Source organism: Pelobates fuscus, chromosome 3 (genome assembly GCF_036172605.1).
Source record: "Pelobates fuscus isolate aPelFus1 chromosome 3, aPelFus1.pri, whole genome shotgun sequence".
NCBI lineage: Eukaryota > Metazoa > Chordata > Amphibia > Anura > Pelobatidae > Pelobates > Pelobates fuscus.
In genome coordinates this window covers 199,695,357-199,714,095 of record NC_086319.1, presented here as the reverse complement: position 1 = coordinate 199,714,095, position 18,739 = coordinate 199,695,357, and the positions used below count along the sequence as shown (strand labels likewise).

The 18,739-nt window shown below is 41.7% G+C and overlaps 1 protein-coding gene across 1 annotated transcript in view; it reads right to left on the bottom strand.

Annotated features, from left to right (window-relative positions):
* PDGFRB (platelet derived growth factor receptor beta) overlaps positions 1 to 18,739 on the bottom strand; it is a 145,305-nt gene that overhangs the window by 52,930 nt on the left and 73,636 nt on the right. Inside the window, exon 7 of the mRNA XM_063447897.1 lies at positions 694 to 886. Coding sequence (XP_063303967.1) covers positions 694 to 886 — 193 coding nt within the window. The remainder of the gene's footprint in view (positions 1 to 693; positions 887 to 18,739) is intronic.

Sequence of the window (18,739 nt, the reverse complement as noted above, 5' to 3'; positions counted from 1 at the left end):
TTACAGTGAGAACCTACAACTATAGCATATATACATGGTGGAAATGACACACAACACACTCAATACTGTGAAGGCCTACAAATACACAGTGTATTAGTTAAATACAAAGGACACAAGGAAAGGAAAACTGAAAAAAAAAACATGACAGTACCGCTATACAAGTATTACTGTTTGTGAGTAGTTGGGGGAAGTGTATGATCAATATAAAATGAAACAAAGGGATAGGAAACAGAGATACACTCATAAATGGGAGTCGGACCCCACCTTTCCATACGGCTAATCCATTGGATATAATCTGTGTGGATGACTGAAATACTTAAAACAATAAACATAATGTTTTTAAAAATGTATTAATTTTATTAAGTATAAGGAAATGCGTGTTAATTTCAACTTGTAATCTATGACCTTGTTTTAATATATTTGGCTAAATTTTGAAAATATAATATTTTTTTAAATATTTTATTTTTTGGAATTTTTTTTCATAAAAATGTATCCCTGTATCTGATTTTTTTAATTTTCATATTTTGAAAAAGCCATTTTCAATTTGTATCCAAAAATATTAAAACATTTGAAAAAGCTTATCCAAATATAAAAAAATCAACACGTTAGGAAAATGTATCTTCTCCTTCTTCAAAATGATGCAGTTGTAACTGTATTTCTATTTTTTTTTTTTTTTTTTTTTTTAGTACTCACCTATTTTCACTTATGTTTCTGTTCGCAATAGTTACTTGATTGTTTTTTTCCCCTGATAGAGTAGTATTGTCTTTTAGCCACATTATAGTAGGCATTGGATAAGCCTCAACGAGCACTTGAATAGATTTGCTTTTATGTAATTCTGCAATCGGGGTGTAGTTTCCATATATAGTGAGTTTCACAAAGCCTTTATCTGGGAAAATACAAGAATATAAATGTATTAAGATCTGAATGCAAGGGGAATATGCAAGATGTATTACTTAATTCAGAGGACAGTTGTATTAAACAATACAAGTCTGATATTTCTATTGCTCTATTCAAATGCAGGATTTTTCTAACTTTTTTTTACAATTTCTTTATTTTATTATGTAAAAGTTTATAACATTGGCGTGTGAGGTACCCCAAAGGCAATTCTCCAACGCGTTACAACCATTAAACATATGTTAAAACAAACACATTTTTTTTCCAATTTATATCATTAACTTAAAGAAAAAAATAAAATAAATAATATAGACCAAAAAAAAAAAAAAAACAACACATCAATATAACTGCTTTAAGCAAGAGCATACTGGCAATATATTATAATATAGGCATTGTATAGCGTGAAACACCGAAAGTTTCCACATAGAATACAACATTAAGTGAAAACCATCGTACGCACCGTGTATCCTTCAATCACGCTACATTTGTCCAATGCCAACCGCTATCAAAATAGTTCACACCAAAGATTTCCATGGTATAGCTGTCACATTGATAAACATAATAAAAAAAATAAAAAATGTTGAGGGCTAATTTCTTTTATCTCCTTAAAAATAGAATTAACAAGACCAAGCATTTGAGTTTTTACGTTATTAAGACCCTGACACCTCCACCATATATGGTAAATAGTGCCCTCCTCATTTCCACATCTCCAACAATTCCTAGAATGTACAGATGATATTTTATAGAGTCTAGCCGGTACCATATACCATCTATATATTATCTTTAGATGTGTTTCTTAGAGAGAGACGCTATGTATACAGCGCTTAACTAGGAGTGTAGCTCTAGTCCATTCCAGAAGTGGAAAGGATTCCCCAATATCTCATTCCCATTTAGTAAAGGAGGTAACATGTGTAACGGATCACCTGGCACCCCGACTTGGTACCTCCGTTAATGGATGCTCCTAGTGCTTCCTGAGGACTCCAAGCACTCTGGCAGACACCACAATCACCGAATCCGAGAAACCTTTTAAATTCTCCCAAGCGTATGAATGCTGTAGACCATTGAATAGGAACCATACGAATAGGCTTGTACTCCTAGCAGTCAACTGGAACAGCATACAATAAATCCTTCCCCCAATAATGAGACGACACATCACTTTGAGGGTAAAACAGGAACTCTGGACTGGCTCATCCAGCCTGGCTTTTATTACACTAATCCACATACAGGCCACACCCAGGGGGAGGCATAAAATAACCAATCACATACATGGTTCAGCCCACACATTCCCTCCCCTCAGATAAACAGTTAAACCAATTATTACATACAATAAAGATACAGTTTTTACACACACACTGTAACTTTAAAACCATACATCCAATTTCAATAAAAATTGCATATTCAGACTCAGCATACATCAAACATAAACCCTTCCAAAAATCAGCCAAATCCCTCCAGTGGATCAAAAGTTAGCTGGAAGTCCTTTATGACCGACCGCAAGCACAATTTCCTGCCCAAAACAGTTCCATAGATTTGGGCTGTGCGGTCGGTCAATTTCATGCGAAAAAACGACTAAGTCCCATTTCGAACGGGACTTAGTCTCTGGAGCTGCAAGTTCCGTATGGGAGAAGGTAAGGGTCAGCGGTGTTCGGCAGAATGTGTAGCCGATTTTAGTTCCACAGAATCTTTAGCATACACCGCTGACCGCATTCGAATGACCAAAATGGCCGCCGCCACGTGTTCGGCTGCCGAATGGCGGCCACCCAGCGCTCGGCAATTAACCTGCAGTAACCTCACAGCCTGGGAGGTAAATTGCCTGCACACTTTAGCTTCTGGGTGGCCCGCCTGTGTGGTACTTGGTTCAGTAAGCCCTATTTACTGAACCAAGAAGGGGAGAGCCAGGAACAAGTCATTTTAAAGGTCTGGGGACATAGTCTTAAAGGGGCATTGTTCACCAAAGTTACAAGATGTCCCCAGACGGTTCTTAAAGGGCCATACACACCAATAAAAGTTAATACATTTTCAGGGGCCATAGACTTAAAGGGTATTGTTACCCAAAGTCTCAATATGTCCCCAGACAGTTCTTAAAGGGCCAGCAGCAGTACAATAAAATACCATTCCCTGTGCTTAAAGGGCCAGCAGTCGCACAATTAAATACAATATGCCCCAAATAACCCAGGGGCCATAGTCAGCAGGTAGGAGGCTAGCAAACAGGCTTCTCCAGGGCCCAGTGGCGAGGTTGGTTTCGCCACAACATGAGAGTCTTGTTCCATTGATTCCAGCAATTTAATAAATCTAGAAATCCCTCCCTTCTTTTTATATAGTGCAATAAGAGGATTAACATTGTGATCTTTAAGTATAGTCCGAGATAGTAAAACATTTTTAATCCTTATATATTGAAAAAGATATCTAGGGGAAAGATTATATTTTTCTTGCATTTGTATAAATGGGATGGGTTTAAATCCATCCCATAAATCAGAGATCTTAACTATACCTAGATGTGTCCAAGATTGAACATTTATATTATCCATTGCATGTTGTAGGACCACTATTGGAACCCTATTTAGTAATTTGTCTTCCAACTTCAATTTTTTATTTAGGGTTTTTGAGGTATTAATCATATCTATCAGAATTCTATTCGAAAAATACTTGGTATCCAATTCACCTAAATTCAACATACCCATCCAAAAAAGAACAAACAATTTATATCTGGGGCTATCCTCCTGTTCTAGAGTAAGCCATGATTTATTTCCCTGGTCCTTGTCTAGCCACTGTAAAAGGTGAGTCGCCATACATGCTTCATGAATTTTATCAACATCTGGAAATGCTATTCCTCCCTTCTGATAACTCCTTCGAAGAGTGTCAAACGCTATCCTAGGTGGTTTATTTGCCCAAATACATTTAGAAATCAAAATTTGAAAATGGTTAAGAATACTTTTCCCCAATCTTTAAGGACTCGCCCTAAGATAGTATATAAGTTTAGGTATCAAGAATGCCTTGATCATATTTAATCTTCCTATCCATGAGGACTCAATCTTCCGGAATTGAATCCATCGGATCCGTCAAGATAAGGAGGACATCATCTGCAAAAAGGGAAACCTTGATTTCCCCGTTGAGAGACTTGACCCCCTTTACATTAGTATTCTGTCTGATCAAAGTGGCCAAAAGTTCAATTGTAAGGATATATAACAGGGGAGCCAAAGGGCAACCCTGTCTAGTACAGTTTTTGACCTCAAAATGGTCAGACTCAACAAAAGAGTTAACTATTTTGGCTGTAGAACTCCTATATAACAGCATAGTTTTATATCTAAACTGACCCTCTAGGCCAATTTGGCCCATTACAGAGTCATGGAATCTCCAATTGACTCTGTCAAAGGCCATCTCAGCATCGAGGGCCATAATAGCAGATCCCCATTTATGCTAATTTATTCTGTGTATTAAATTAAATATCCTACGTGTGTTATCAGTAGTACCTCTCCCTCTCACAAATCCAGACTGATCAACATCAATCAGTTCTCCAATTACCTCTTTAAATCGATTGGACAATATTTGAGAGAATATTTTCATATCTAAATTAATAAAAGATATAGGTCTATAATTAGCAATAAGTGTTCCCTACTTTGGGTATAGGAATGATTGAAGCCAACAACATCTCATTGGGGAAGGGGGTATCCACGGATACCTTCGTAAACATCTATAAAAGGATAGAGGAAATAAGTCTAGAAAAAGTTTTATAGAACATTGTTGAGAAACCATCTGGGCCCAAAGCCTTATTCAATTTTAAGTTATCTATTGCTTCGGTTTCTTCTGATAATAAAAATGGGGCGTTCAGCATTTACAACCTTCTTTGATTAATTTTTGGTAGTTTAAGATTACTCAAAAATGTATCCATTTCTTCTCTACTCTTCCCTACCTCCTCTAAGTTATATAAGGATTTATAAAATTCCGCAAATGCATTTACAATGTCATTTGGTGACGTTAAATGTTTATCTCCTAAAACAATTTTTTTCATAGATTTATCTTTAAGGTTATTTTTGATTTTATTAGAAAGATCTTTATTTATTTTATTGTTATTATGGTACCATCTTTGCTTAAGGAATAATATATTTTTATTGACCATGTCATAAATTCTATCTTTGATAATTTCCCTTAAGTTAGCTATTTCTTCAATTAAATCTTTATTCACCATATTTTTATTTAGACGTTCCTTATTTGCTAATTTTATTCTTAACTCTTGCAAAGATTCTCCCTTCTTCCTTTTAAATTCAGAACCAAGTTTAATCAATAATCCCCTTATATAACTTTTAAAGGTACACCATACCATTGCGGTGGGGACTTCCCCATTATCATTAGTAATCAAAAAGTTTTCAATTTCAGATGACAAAAAATCAATGTTACACTCTGATTTCAAAAGGCTTTCGTTAAGTCTCCACCTTGTCCTTGGTCTAAGACCACCTTTTAACTTAACCTTAATGAATACTGGTGCAAGGTCCGACACAACTATAGATCCAATATTGGATTTAATAATAGAACTTAAAAACCCAGCTTTCACCAGAAACACATCTATTCGAGAATAGGTCTGATGAACATGTGAAAAAAAGGTATAATCTCTCTCACTAGGGTTCAAAGTCCTCCAACAATCAAATAAAGAATTCCTGTCTAGAAATTCAGAAAAATCATAAACATAGATATTTGCAGATTTGTGCTCTCTAATATTTTTAAGACTTTTATCCCGTGTTGGGTCCAATACACAATTAAAATCTCCCCCAATTATAATATTGCCACATGCTAGTTCATCAACATTTTCCATGATTTCATCCAAAAAGTCCCCCGGGCACGGATTTTTCTAACTTTAATTATGTTCTCATCAGGACAGAAGGTGATTATTATACTAAGGAAGACAGAAACAAATGACAAGGCAAGTGTAAAGAAGTGTAATCAAACATTATAAAAAATTAAAATAAGACCTTAATTAACATGCAAGCCAACCATTCGTCAGCAGTCATACTGTATAAAGAGCCTATAGTTAGGATTTAAATTCTCCCTTTACTCTGTTTAGCCAAAGAGAAAACCGTAAAACATAAGAGGAAAATGCAATTGACCTCACAATCAACTAAAACAAAAAAAAAAATCTGAATATGCAGACGAAGAGAAGGCATGAAACAGCCTCAAAACGGGATAATATTATGGCTTACCATCTGGCAGTGAAATTAGTGGCCACATGGATCCGTCCAGTAACCAGGCGGCACCATTACAGGCACCCACTACAAGCACCCAGAAAGGCAACCAGACCCCGCAAACACCATCAAGCCCAAGGGCGGGAAACAACGCCATACTGCATGGGCGACCACAATGGCCCCTACACTCGAGAGAACGAGACCGCTAAGCTGGCTTCCCACATAAGCTACACACCAGCTCTGAGAGCCAATATCCAGCGAGGCTCGCACCCATCCCTCCACATCACAGCTGCAGACCGGAGAACAGCACAGGTGAACACCCTGCCGATTGCTGCTGGAGAAGAGCCCCAGTGCCGGGACACCTTCAGGGAGCCCACCGCTGAAAACAGGAGACGCGCCCATGCGCTGGGCATTGGCTGAGGGACCTGCCTCTGTGCCTCTCGGTTGAACATCCCACATATACATCCGGAAGGCACATTCACAGCCGGCAACAGCCGGCGACATATAGACTGCCTACGCCATGTAAATATAACTGTCAATACAGAGACTGAGTGTATTAAGTGAATGATGATGGCCACACACTAAGCCTATATCAACCCCACCTCAGTTATACTTCTTTAATTGGTGCCGCGCTGATAGAATGCGCCCAGGGGTTCCCAAACCTTGATCTCTACCAATGTATTGCACCGTAAGCTAACCCTATGGCAGTCACTATCACTAATCTTTAAAGCGATGTTACTTTATGGCACATTAAGGTATAAACATGCTTGCATTTTAACCAGTCTGGTCAACTACTTATGTGCTTGTAACCACAACTCTTGCTAATGCAACTAACATGTAGCTATAACTCGACCTACTTAGCATGCATACTTTATGTTCTACTTACCCTTTACACCCCACTAGCTACTTAGCCTGACTAAGTCTTAGGATTACTACTTCTGGGGGACACCGCATCATTAATTGTTTATAATGTTGTCACTGGAAACCACTAAATTGTCCTTAGCTTATCTGGAAAATCATTCGACACATACTGACCCACCATGTCATGTATAAATATAAAAAAAAAACTGTGTATTTTTTCCTGATCTTGTATGTTACACCATTGCTTTACCTTGCTTTATACTTTACAATGTTTACTTGCAATTGTATACATAATGATACACTGCAAAAATAAAGAATTAAAAAAAACAAAAAAAAACGGGATAATATTAAATGTAATAAAACGGTTAAGTGTAAGGTACGGTAAGTGATAATACTTGCTTCCTATCATATATAAAACGGTCACAAAAAATAGAGAACTTTATTCAAGACAGGACTCTCCTAATATGCTATGTCAAGGCTCCAAAAATAAATGATCTAAATACATGCATATCAATACAATCAATAGGTTTAAAGTAAAATTCCTTAAAGGTAGATTTTAGAGATCATTGAACTGCTTTGAGAATGTCATTAAATAACAGATGTTTTGGTAGCCATAGTTGATTTGGAAGAATGAGCTCCAAATTTTGAGACATCAGTGCTTGCTAAATCCATAAAAGATCCAACTCATCTAGCAATAGAGGAGGTAGGGATTGGAGGATTTGGTTTACAGAAAGAAATCAGAAGTTGATTGACACATTGAATCTTAAAGGAACACTATAGTGTTAGGAATATAAAACTGTATTCCTAAAATTATAATGTCCCCCTGCCTCTGCATCCCACCTCCCCAGTCCCTCTAAGTCATTAAGAAAGGGTTACAAACCCGTTTTTCACTTACTTGATTCCTCTGTGCTGGATCAAGTACTCCAACCACAATTTTCAAGTCTATCTGGGAACCAAATGCGCATGCGCAGCGAGTGCTTTCCAATAGGAAAACATTGACTTAATGCCTTTCCATGGTGTTTTTAAGGCGCTGGATGTCCTTATGCAAAATGACTGTACCCTTATCATCTGCATCAATACCGTCCTGCATTATCAGTGTCAATTTTCTAAACTACATACATTATGCTTGTAGTATGGGTTAGTGCTAAAATGTGCGCAAATATAAAATAAATCAGTGAAAAAGAGTATGCAAGTTGTTGTTCTTAATCCAAAGAAAATTGATGCAACATAAATAGATTTTTAAATATTTACTCTTTATTGTTTAAAATGCAGTACTGAAAAGTAACAACAAAATAACATTATTATATATTGTGCAGTTTAGAAACTGAAACGGTTAATTTTTCTTAAGAGGAATCATAAGACTAACAACCTTGTACATTGCAAGGACACCACTTAACTTAAGTTTTGCACATGACCAGCTTTGCTCTCCTTTTCTTGGAAGACCCCACCTAGCACATTCCCTCTAGTTATGTCATCTCTCTCCTTCCCCTTACAACACTTCCACCAATCTTACTCTCTCTGCTGTTCAATGTTCTTTTGCACTCGCTACAGCAGAAGAGGTTTCTGCTATGCTACGGTCCTCCTGCCCCACCACCTGCTCTCTTGATCCAATTCCCTCGCATCTTATCTCTTGTATTGCCTCTTACTAAAATTCACAATCTCTCCCTCTCCTCTGGCATATTTTCATCACCCTTCAAACATGCAACTGTAACCCTGATTCTAAAAAAAGCCCAACCTTGACCCTAACTCCCCGTCAAACTACCGCACTATCTCGCTACTGCATTTTGCACCCAAGATCCTTGAAAGACTTGTGTATGTGAGATTGACAGATTTCCTTGAGTCCAAATCTCTGCTCAACCCACTTCATTCTGGTTTCCATGCTCAGCACTCTGTGGAAACGACTATGCCCAAAGTATCCAACGATCTACTTGCTGCAAAATCTTGTGGACACTATTCTATTTTAATTCTCCTTGACCTTTCTGCTGCGTTTGACATCAAAAGCTTCTTCAGCTTCTTCTCATCCTCCATAATCTCGGGTCTACGAGATATCGCCTTCTCCTGGGGCTCCTCCTACCTCTTCCAGAACTCTTTAGGGTTTCTTTTTCTGGCTTTGCCTCTTCCCCCCCAACCCCTCTCTGTTGGTGTCCCCCAAGGTTCAGTTCGTGGTCCCCTACTCGCCTCCCTTGGTAAACTCATCAGCTCCTTTGGCTTCCAATATTCTATGCGGATGACACGCAAATCTATCTGTCCTCTCCTCATCTCTCCCCACCCCTCTTGACTAGTATCTCTGCCTGCCTCTCTGCTATTTCTAATTTGATGGCTGCACACTTCCTTAAGCTTAACTTGTCCAAAACAGAACTTCTGGTCTTTCGTCCCCCAAGTGTTACTACTCTTGTTTCTATCTCCCTCCATGTAAATGGTGCTGCTATCAGCTCCACCACACAGGCTCGCTGCCTAGGTGTGTTCTTTGACTCCGACCTCTCCTTCACCCCTTATGTCCAGTCTATCGCCAAATCCTGCCGCTTTCATCTCAAAAACATTGTTGCCTTCCACCCCTACTTAACGCCAGATGCAGCTAAGGTGCTGGTCCATGCCCCTGTCCTCTCTCACCTTGACTACTGCAATCCGCTTCTCAGTGGTCTTACATGCTTCCAACTTGCCCCATTGAAATCTATAATGAATGCGCCGGCGAGGCTTATCTTCCTGTCTGCCTGCACCTCCCATGCCTCACCCCTCTGTCCCTGCATTGGCTTCCCGTAAGATATGGGGCTCAATGTAAAATTCTGGTTCTTGCTTTAAATCTCTGTAGAATGCTACTCCCACCTATCTATCCTCCCTACTACACAAATGTCCCATCTAGGCCCCTACGCTCTGCCGAAGACCTACGTCTATCCTCTGTTCGTACTCCCACCTTTCCCACCTTTGATGCTTGCCTTCAAGACTTCTCAAGGGCTGCACCGTTCCTGTGGAACTCCCTTTCCTTTTCCATTAGACGCTCACCCAGTCTCCACTCCTTAAAAAAATCATTAAAAACTCACTTTTCACAAAAGCATATAAATTAAACTGTTAATGGCTCCCAACTGATTAATCTCCTGCAACTGTCATTAAAAAAAACAAAAACAAAAACACACTGTCTTCAGTGAACACTATTCTACCAATCTAATTCCTTACACGTTCCGTAACTTTTTTGTCACTTTACCCCACTCCCTCTAACATGGAAGCTCATTGAGCAGGGCCCTCAACCCCTCTGTTCCCGTGCGTCAAACTTGTCTGGTTACAATTACCGTACATGTTGTCTGTTAGTCCACCCATTTAAAGCGCTGCAGAATTTTTTGGCGCTGTATAAATATAATAATAATAAATGATTTGTTATAGGCCTTTACCATGCTGTTTGCACAAGCCTTTCATGCTTTTCATGTTAGTTAATAGTTGTCAATATTTGACTGGTAATTAATGAAACTCCCCATAGACCTCCCCTTCATTGTGTTTGCTTTATAACCTTTGTTCAGTTTAATAAACATTGGACTACCTGATCGATACAACATCATACCTGATGTTTTAAAGCACGTTATTCCAAACAATTTAGGAATGTTAGGTGATTTATGCCCAATTTAGGAATGTTAGGTGATTTATGATGTCGCGAACATAAAATTTTCGGTTCGCGAACGGCGAACGCGTACTTCTGCAAATGTTCGCGAACGGGCGAACCTCCATAGACTTCAATGGGCAGGCGAATTTTAAAACCCACAGGGACTCTTTCTGGCCACAATAGTGATGGAAAAGTTGTTTCAAGGGGACTAACACCTGGACTGTGGCATGCCGGAGGGGGATCCATGGCAAAACTCCCATGGAAAATTACATAGTTGATGCAGAGTCTGATTTTAATCCATAAAGGGCATAAATCACCTAACATTCCTAAATTGTTTGGCATAACGTGCTTTAAAACATCAGGTATGATGTTGTATCGATCAGGTTGTGTAAGGGTTACGCCCGCTTCACAGTGACAGACCAAACTCCCCGTTTAACACACCGCAAACAACCGCAAACAGTCCATTTGCACAACTGCAAACTCCCCATTTGCACAAGGTTGGATACCAAGCTAGCCATGTCCCATTTCTTGTCCTCACTGATGTCATTGAAGGTCTCTCTTCCTCCACCCAGGAAGCGGGTGGATTCCTATCAGTTTAATCCCTGTTACGTCCCCTATCAGGGGACGTGTATATAAGGCATCGATTTTAGGAAGCGGGAGATGGAAAAAGATGCTTGGTCGGTCCTCCTTCTTCAAATTTGGGGCACTGCGTGTGCAATCTAATGTGCCACCAGATAGGAGTGGTGTGTTAAGTAGTACTATTCCTATCAGTTTAATTCCTGTTACGTCCCCTATCAGGGGACGTGTATATAAGGCATCGAATTTAGGAAGCGGGAGATGGAAAAAGATGCTTGGTCGGTCCTCCTAATTCAAATTTGGGGCACTGAGCATGCAATCTAATGTGCCACCAGTTAGGAGTGGTGTGTTAAGTAGTACTATTCTTATCAGTTTAATCCCTGTTACGTCCCCTATCAGGGGACGTATATATAAGGCATCGATTTTAGGAAGCGGGAGATGGAAAAAGATGCTTGGTCGGTCCTACTTCAAATTTGGGGCACTGCGCGTGCAATCTAATGTGCCACCAGATAGGAGTGGTGTGTTAAGTAGTACTATTCCTATCAGTTTAATCCCTGTTACGTCCCCTATCAGGGGACGTGTATATAAGGCATTGATTTTAGGAAGCGGGAGATGGAAAAAGATGCTTGGTCGGTCCTCCTACTTCAAATTTGGGGCACTGCGTGTGCAATCTAATGTGCCACCAGATAGGAGTGGTGTGTTAAGTAGTACTATTCCTATCAGTTTAATCCCTGTTACGTCCCCTATCAGGGGACGTTTATATAAGGCATCGATTTTAGGAAGCGGGAGATGGAAAAAGATGCTTGGTCGGTCCTCCTACTTCAAATTTGGGGCACTGCACATGCAATCTAATGTGCCACCAGTTAGGAGTGGTGTGTTAAGTAGTCCCCCTCATCAGGCCTTTTTTAGTCGAATGTATCGCCCACTGTCAGTCCCTTCGGGATCCATCCCTCATTCATCTTAATAAAGGTGAGGTGATCTAGACTTTTTTGACCTAGGCGACTTCTCTTCTCAGTGACAATACCTCCTGCTGCACTGAAGGTCCTTTCTGACAGGACACTTGAAGCGGGGCAGGCCAGAAGTTCTATCGCAAATTGAGATAGCTCAGGCCTGAACACCCAGTAGTCAAGGGGTTCATCGCTCCTCAGAGTGTCGATATCTGCAGTTAAGGCGAGGTAGTCTGCTACCTGTCGGTCGAGTCGTTCTCTGAGGGAGGACCCCGAAGGGCTGTGGCGATGCGTAGGGCTTAAAAGCTCTGCATGTCCTCCATCAACGTCTGTAAAGCGTCCTGTCCTTGCCGGCGTGGTCGTGGGAGGAGGAGGATTACTTTCACCTCTTCCCCTGTTTGATTCCCGTTGTGCTGTGACATCACCCTGATACGCTGTGTAAAGCATACTTTTTAATTGATTTTGGAACTGCTGCATCCTTTCCGACTTGCCATAGTTTGGTAACATTTCAGGCACTTTCTGCTTATACCGGGGGTCTAGTAGCGTGGACACCCAGCACAGGTCGTTCTCCTTCAGCCTTTTTATACGAGGGTCCCTCAACAGGCATGACAGCATGAAAGACCCCATTTGCACAAGGTTGGATGCCGAGCTACTCATGTCCCGTTCCTCGTCCTCAGTGATCTCACTGAAGGTATGTTCTTCCCCCCAGCCACGTACAACACCACGGATACCAGATAGGTGACAACGAGCACCCTGGGATGCCTGTTGTGGTTGGTCTTCCTCCTCCTCCTCCTTCCTCCTCTGACTCCTCTTCCTCACAATCCTCTTCCAGCGTTGCTGCAGGTCCAGCAAGCGATGCTGATAAGGCTGTTTCTGGTGGTGATGGTGACCACAACTCTTCCTCTTCATGCTCATCTACGGCCTGATCAAGCACTCTTCGCAGGGCACGCTCCAGGAAGAAAACAAATGGTATGAAGTAGCTGATGGTGCCTTCGGTGCGACTGACTAGGTTTGTCACCTCCTCAAAAGAACGCATGAGCCTACAGGCATTGCGCATGAGCGTCCAGTAACGTGCCAAAAAAATTCCCAGCTCCGCAGAGGCTGTCCTAGCACCCCGGTCATACAAATACTCGTTAACGGCTTTTTCTTGTTGGAGCAGGTGGTCGAACATTAGGAGTGTTGAATTACAACGTGTCGGGCTGTTGCAAATCAAGCGCCTCACTGGCATATTGTTTCGCCGCTGGATATCGGAAAAGTGCACCATGGCCGTGTAGGAACGCCTGAAATGGCCACACACCTTCCTGGCCTGCTTAAGGACGTCCTGTAAGCCTGGGTACTTATGCACAAAGCGTTGTACGATCAGATTACACACATGTGCCATGCACGGCACATGTGTCAACTTGCCCAACTTCAATGCCGCTATCAAATTTTTTCCGTTGTCACACACCACTTTGCCGATATCCAGTTGCTGCGGAGTCAGCCACTTTTCCACCTGTGCGTTCAGGGCGGACAGGAGTGCTTGTCCGGTGTGACTCTCTGCTTTCAAGCAAGTCAAACCCAAGACGTCGTGAAACTGCCGTATCCGGGATGTGGAATAGTACCTGGGGAGCTGGGGGGGTGCCGTTGATGTGGAGCAAGACGCAGCAGCACAAGAGGACTCAGCCGAGGAGGTTATGGAAGAGGATGGAGTAGGAGGAGTAGAGGAGGTGGCAGCAGGACTGCCTGCAATTCGTGGCGGTGTCACCAACTCCTCTGCAATGCCACGCATTCCTTGCTTGTCAGCCGTCAGCAGGTTTACCCAATGCGCAGTGTAGGTGATATACCTGCCCTGACCATGCTTTGCAGACCAGGTATCAGTGGTCAGATGGACCCTTGCCCCAACACTGTGTGCCAGACATGCCATGACTTCCTTTTGTACAATCGAGTACAAGTTGGGGATTGCCTTTTGTGAAAAGAAATTCCGGCCGGGTACTTTCCACTGCGGTGTCCCAATAGCTACAAATTTTTTGAACGCCTCAGACTCAACCAGATTGTATGGTAAAAGCTGGCGGGCTAATAGTTCGGACAAGCCAGCTGTCAGACGCTGGGCAAGGGGGTGACTTGGTGACATTGGCTTCTTACGCTCAAACATGTCCTTGACAGACACATGACTGTGGGCAGATGAGCGGGAACTGCTCAAGGCGGGAGACGGAGTGGCGGATGGTTGAGAGGGGGCAAGAAGGACAGCAGTGGTTGACGTGGCTGAAGATGCTAGACCAGGAGGAGGATGGTGACTTAGAGTAGGCGTGCTGCTTGTACTCATGTGTTGATCCCATAGGCGTTTGTGATGTGAGATCATGTGCCTACGCAAAGCAGTTGTATCTAGGTGGGTGTTGGACCTCCCACGACTCAGTTTCCTTTGGCACAGGTTGCAAATGGCATCGCTGTTGTCCGAGGCAGACACACAAAAAAAATGCCACACTGCTGAGCTCTGCAATGACGGAATTCTTGGCGTGCTGTCGGGCTGACCCCGGGTGCCAATGCATGCTGTCTGACTGTGCCACTAGCTCCTTGCGACGACCCCCCCCCCTGCTTCCAACTCGTCTCCTCCTCCTCTCTGTCTCCCCATCTGAACTTTTGCCCTGTTCTTCTTCTTGCCGAGCGGGCACTCACGTGACATCCATGGACGCATCGTCATCATCAACCGCTTCGCTTGTATCTGACAACTCACAAAAGGAAGCAGCAGCGGGTACATCATCATCATCACACCGTACCTCCATGTGTTTAATGCTGCCTGCCTGAGACATATCCCTGTTATCTACATCCTCTAGCAATAATGGTTGCGCATCACCACTTGAAGACAAGTAACTGCTATTCAATCTATAACAGTGAAAAATAAATTTTGGTTTTAAAAGCACGCTATAGAGACACCAGATATGATTGGCAATGTGCACTGGAACAGTTCTGCAGAGCACACGCTGAAGGAAGGACTGACACACCCGCTTGAAGACAAGTAACTGCTATTCAATCTATAACAGTGAAAAATAAATTTTGGTTTTAAAAGCATGCTAAAGAGACACCAAATATGATTGGCAACTGTCAAAGCACGCTGGAACAGGTCTACAGAGCACACGCTGAAGTAGGCCTGACACCCAGACGCTTGCAGACAACTAACTGCTCTTCTATTACAGTGAAAAAAAAATATTTCTTTTAAATCTAAAGCTTAAGCTATTGTAAAAACAGATATGAGTGGTGGCACTGGGCAAGAGGGCACAGTATCCACTGTGAACCTCACACAGAAGCTGGCAGGCAGGCAACTGCTCTTCTATTACAGTGGAAACAAAATTTTGGTTGTAAAAGCACGCTATAGAGACACCAGATATGAGTGGCAACTGTCAAAGTACGCTGGCAGGGTTGTGCAGGGCACACGCTGAAGGAAGGCCTGACAGAGCCGCTTGAAGGACACTGACTGGCTGCTATTAGCTTACACTAGAAACCTTTTTTCTTTGTAAAAGCACGCTAAAGAGACACCAAATATGATTGGCAACTGTCAAAGCACGCTGGAACAGGTCTACAGAGCACACGCTGAAGTAGGCCTGACACCCAGACGCTTGCAGACAACTAACTGCTCTTCTATTACAGTGAAAACAAATAATTTCTTTTAAATCTAAAGCTTAAGTTATTGTAAAAACAGATATGAGTGGTGGCACTGGGCAAGAGGGCACAGTATCCAATGTGAACCTCACACAGAAGCTGGCAGGCAGGCAACTGCTCTTCTATTACAGTGGAAACAAAATTTTGGTTGTAAAAGCACGCTATAGAGACACCAGATATGAGTGGCAACTGTCAAAGTACGCTGGCAGGGTTGTGCAGGGCACACGCTGAAGGAAGGCCTGACAGAGCCGCTTGAAGGACACTGACTGGCTGCTATTAGCTTACACTGGAAACCTTTTTTCTTTGTAAAAGCACGCTAAAGAGACACCAGATGTGATTGGCAACTGTCAAAGCACGCTGGCACAGGTCTGCAGAGCACACGCTGAAGTAGGCCTGACACCCAGACGCTTGCAGACAACTAACTGATCTTCTATTACAGTGAAAAAAAATGATTTCTTTAAAATCTAAAGCTTAAGCTATTGTTAAAACAGATATGAGTGGTGGCACTGACTGTGCAAATGGGCAAGGCATCCAACCTGACACAGAAGCTGGCAGGCAGGCAACTGCTCTTCTATTACAGTGAAAAAAAACGATTTCTTTAAAATCTAAAGCTTAAGCTATTGTTAAAACAGATATGAGTGGTGGCACTGACTGTGCAAATGGGCAAGGCATCCAACCTGACACAGAAGCTGGCAGGCAGGCAACTGCTCTTCTATTACAGTGAAAAAAAATGATTTCTTTAAAATCTAAAGCTTAAGCTATTGTTAAAACAGATATGAGTGGTGGCACTGACTGTGCAAATGGGCAAGGCATCCAACCTGACACAGAAGCTGGCAGGCAGGCAACTGCTCTTCTATTACAGTGAAAAAAAATATTTATTTTAAATCTAAAGCTTAACCAATTGTTAAAACAGATATGAGTTGTGGCACTGGGCAAGTGGGCACAGTATCCAATGTGAACCTCACACAGAAGCTGGCAGGCAGGCAACTGCTCTTCTATTACAGTGAAAAAAAAATATTTATTTTAAATGTAAAGCTTAACCTATTGTTAAAACAGATATGAGTGGTGGCACTGGGCAAGTAGGCACAGTATCCAATGTGAACCTCACACAGAAGCTGGCAGGCAGGCAGGCACCTGCAATTACATTACACAGGAAAAAAAAAAAAAAAAAAAGCAGCCTGATGTTCTAGCCCTAAAAAGGGCTTTTTGGGGTGCTGTCCTTACAGCAGAGATCAGATGAGTCCTTCAGGATTGTAGTGGACACTGAATACCCTAGCCTAGCTATCAATTTCCCTATCTAATCAGCAGCAGCGTAACTTTCCCTCCTCTCACTAAGCATGCAGCTTCAGAATGAATCGAAAATGGATGCTGGGAGGGAGGTTGGAGGGTGTGGAAGGGAGGGAGTGCTGCTGATTGGCTGGAATGTGTCTGCTGACCGAGAGGCACAGGGTCAAAGTTTGCCCAATGATGACGAATAGGGGGCGGATCGAACTGCGCATGTGTCCGCCCGCCGCGGCGAACGCGAACACGCTAAGTTCGCCGGGAACTGTTCGCCGGCGGACAGTTCGGTACATCACTAGTGATCAACAAGGATATATGTTCCAACAGAAACAAACTAGGAGAAAGTAGCATCGTATCTCATTTTTAATAGTGTAAATAAATTAGCAATTTTTTCACCAGTTGTGTTGCTATAAAAAATAATGAAGAGAGAACTTAAAAATTGTGAGCCCTGCATTAGTACGTATCTATGAGCCATATCTTATCAGCCAGATAACTCATAAGAAAAAATAAATATGTTCCTCCAAAAAGAGATAATACTTAGCTGGTGTGGGTATTTATGAACACAGCCTTCCCAAGGAGTTCCCAGCAAAATTCCTTCTAAAGCAGTTTATGTATATAACAAAAAAACTGGGTAACCAGCTACACCTATATCAGAATGAAACACAGGATAGTGTAGTACAGTTACAAATAGTATTGTCTGCTTTAAAGAGTGAAAACTCACAAAATGGAAAATGTCAAATAGCCTCTACACTGCTTACCCTCAATTGTGGGGGTCAACTTTAGACCCTCTCTCCACTTCCCAGGAGTAGCAAAGGAATGCAGCAAGGCTAACAGAAACTCAAGCAGGGAGGATTGTAGAAAATGTGCTTTATTTTTAATAATAATAATATATATATATATATATATATATATATATATATATATATATACAAACAGTTCCCTCTCTTCCCTTGCAAGGAACCTCCACAGGAACGAAATTAAATTTTATAAACAATATAAACAATGTAAATAATAAAAACAGCAGCCATACAACACACTACCGAGTCCCACTTTTAATACCCTCTCCATCTTCTTCTTTGGTCCTCCAGGGGTGTGTAGATCCTTTCTTGATGGTTCTTCAACTCAGCTGTATAATGATCCATCTCAGCTGAGTTTCATTCTTCTCTCTTACTTCTTTCATTGCGCTCACTTCCCGTTGTGCACCAAAAACTTTCATGTATGCATTCCACCTTGATTGTTCATTGTAATAGAGCAGCAGGAAATGCTAGCAGAATGCTTGGTTGAATAGAGAGAGGTATTAGCAGTAGAAGAGGGAAGTGCTCATGCCATTGTACAGAACACTGGTGAGACCTCACTCATTTTGATACTTTGGAGAGAGTTCGGAGAAGGGCTACAAAACTAGTTCATGGATTGCAGATTAAAACTTAGAAGGAAAGGTTAAAGGATCTTAACATGTATAGCTACCACAACAAGAGGACATAGTCTTAAATTAGAGGGGCAAAGGTTTAAAATTTCAGGAAGTATTACTGTACTGAGATGGTAGTGGATGTATGGAATAGCCTTCCAGCTGAAATGGTAGAGGTTAACACAGTAAAGGAGTTTAAGCATGTGTGGGATAGGCATAAGGCCAGGGACTAATGAAAATATTTAGAAATTTGGGCCGACTAGATGGGCCAAATGGTTCTTATCTGCCGTCACAGTCTATGTTTCTATGTTCATACAAGTGAAACAGCTCCGGAAATTATGCATTCCAAGATAATGTTAATGTAGCTGAAGCTTGACCT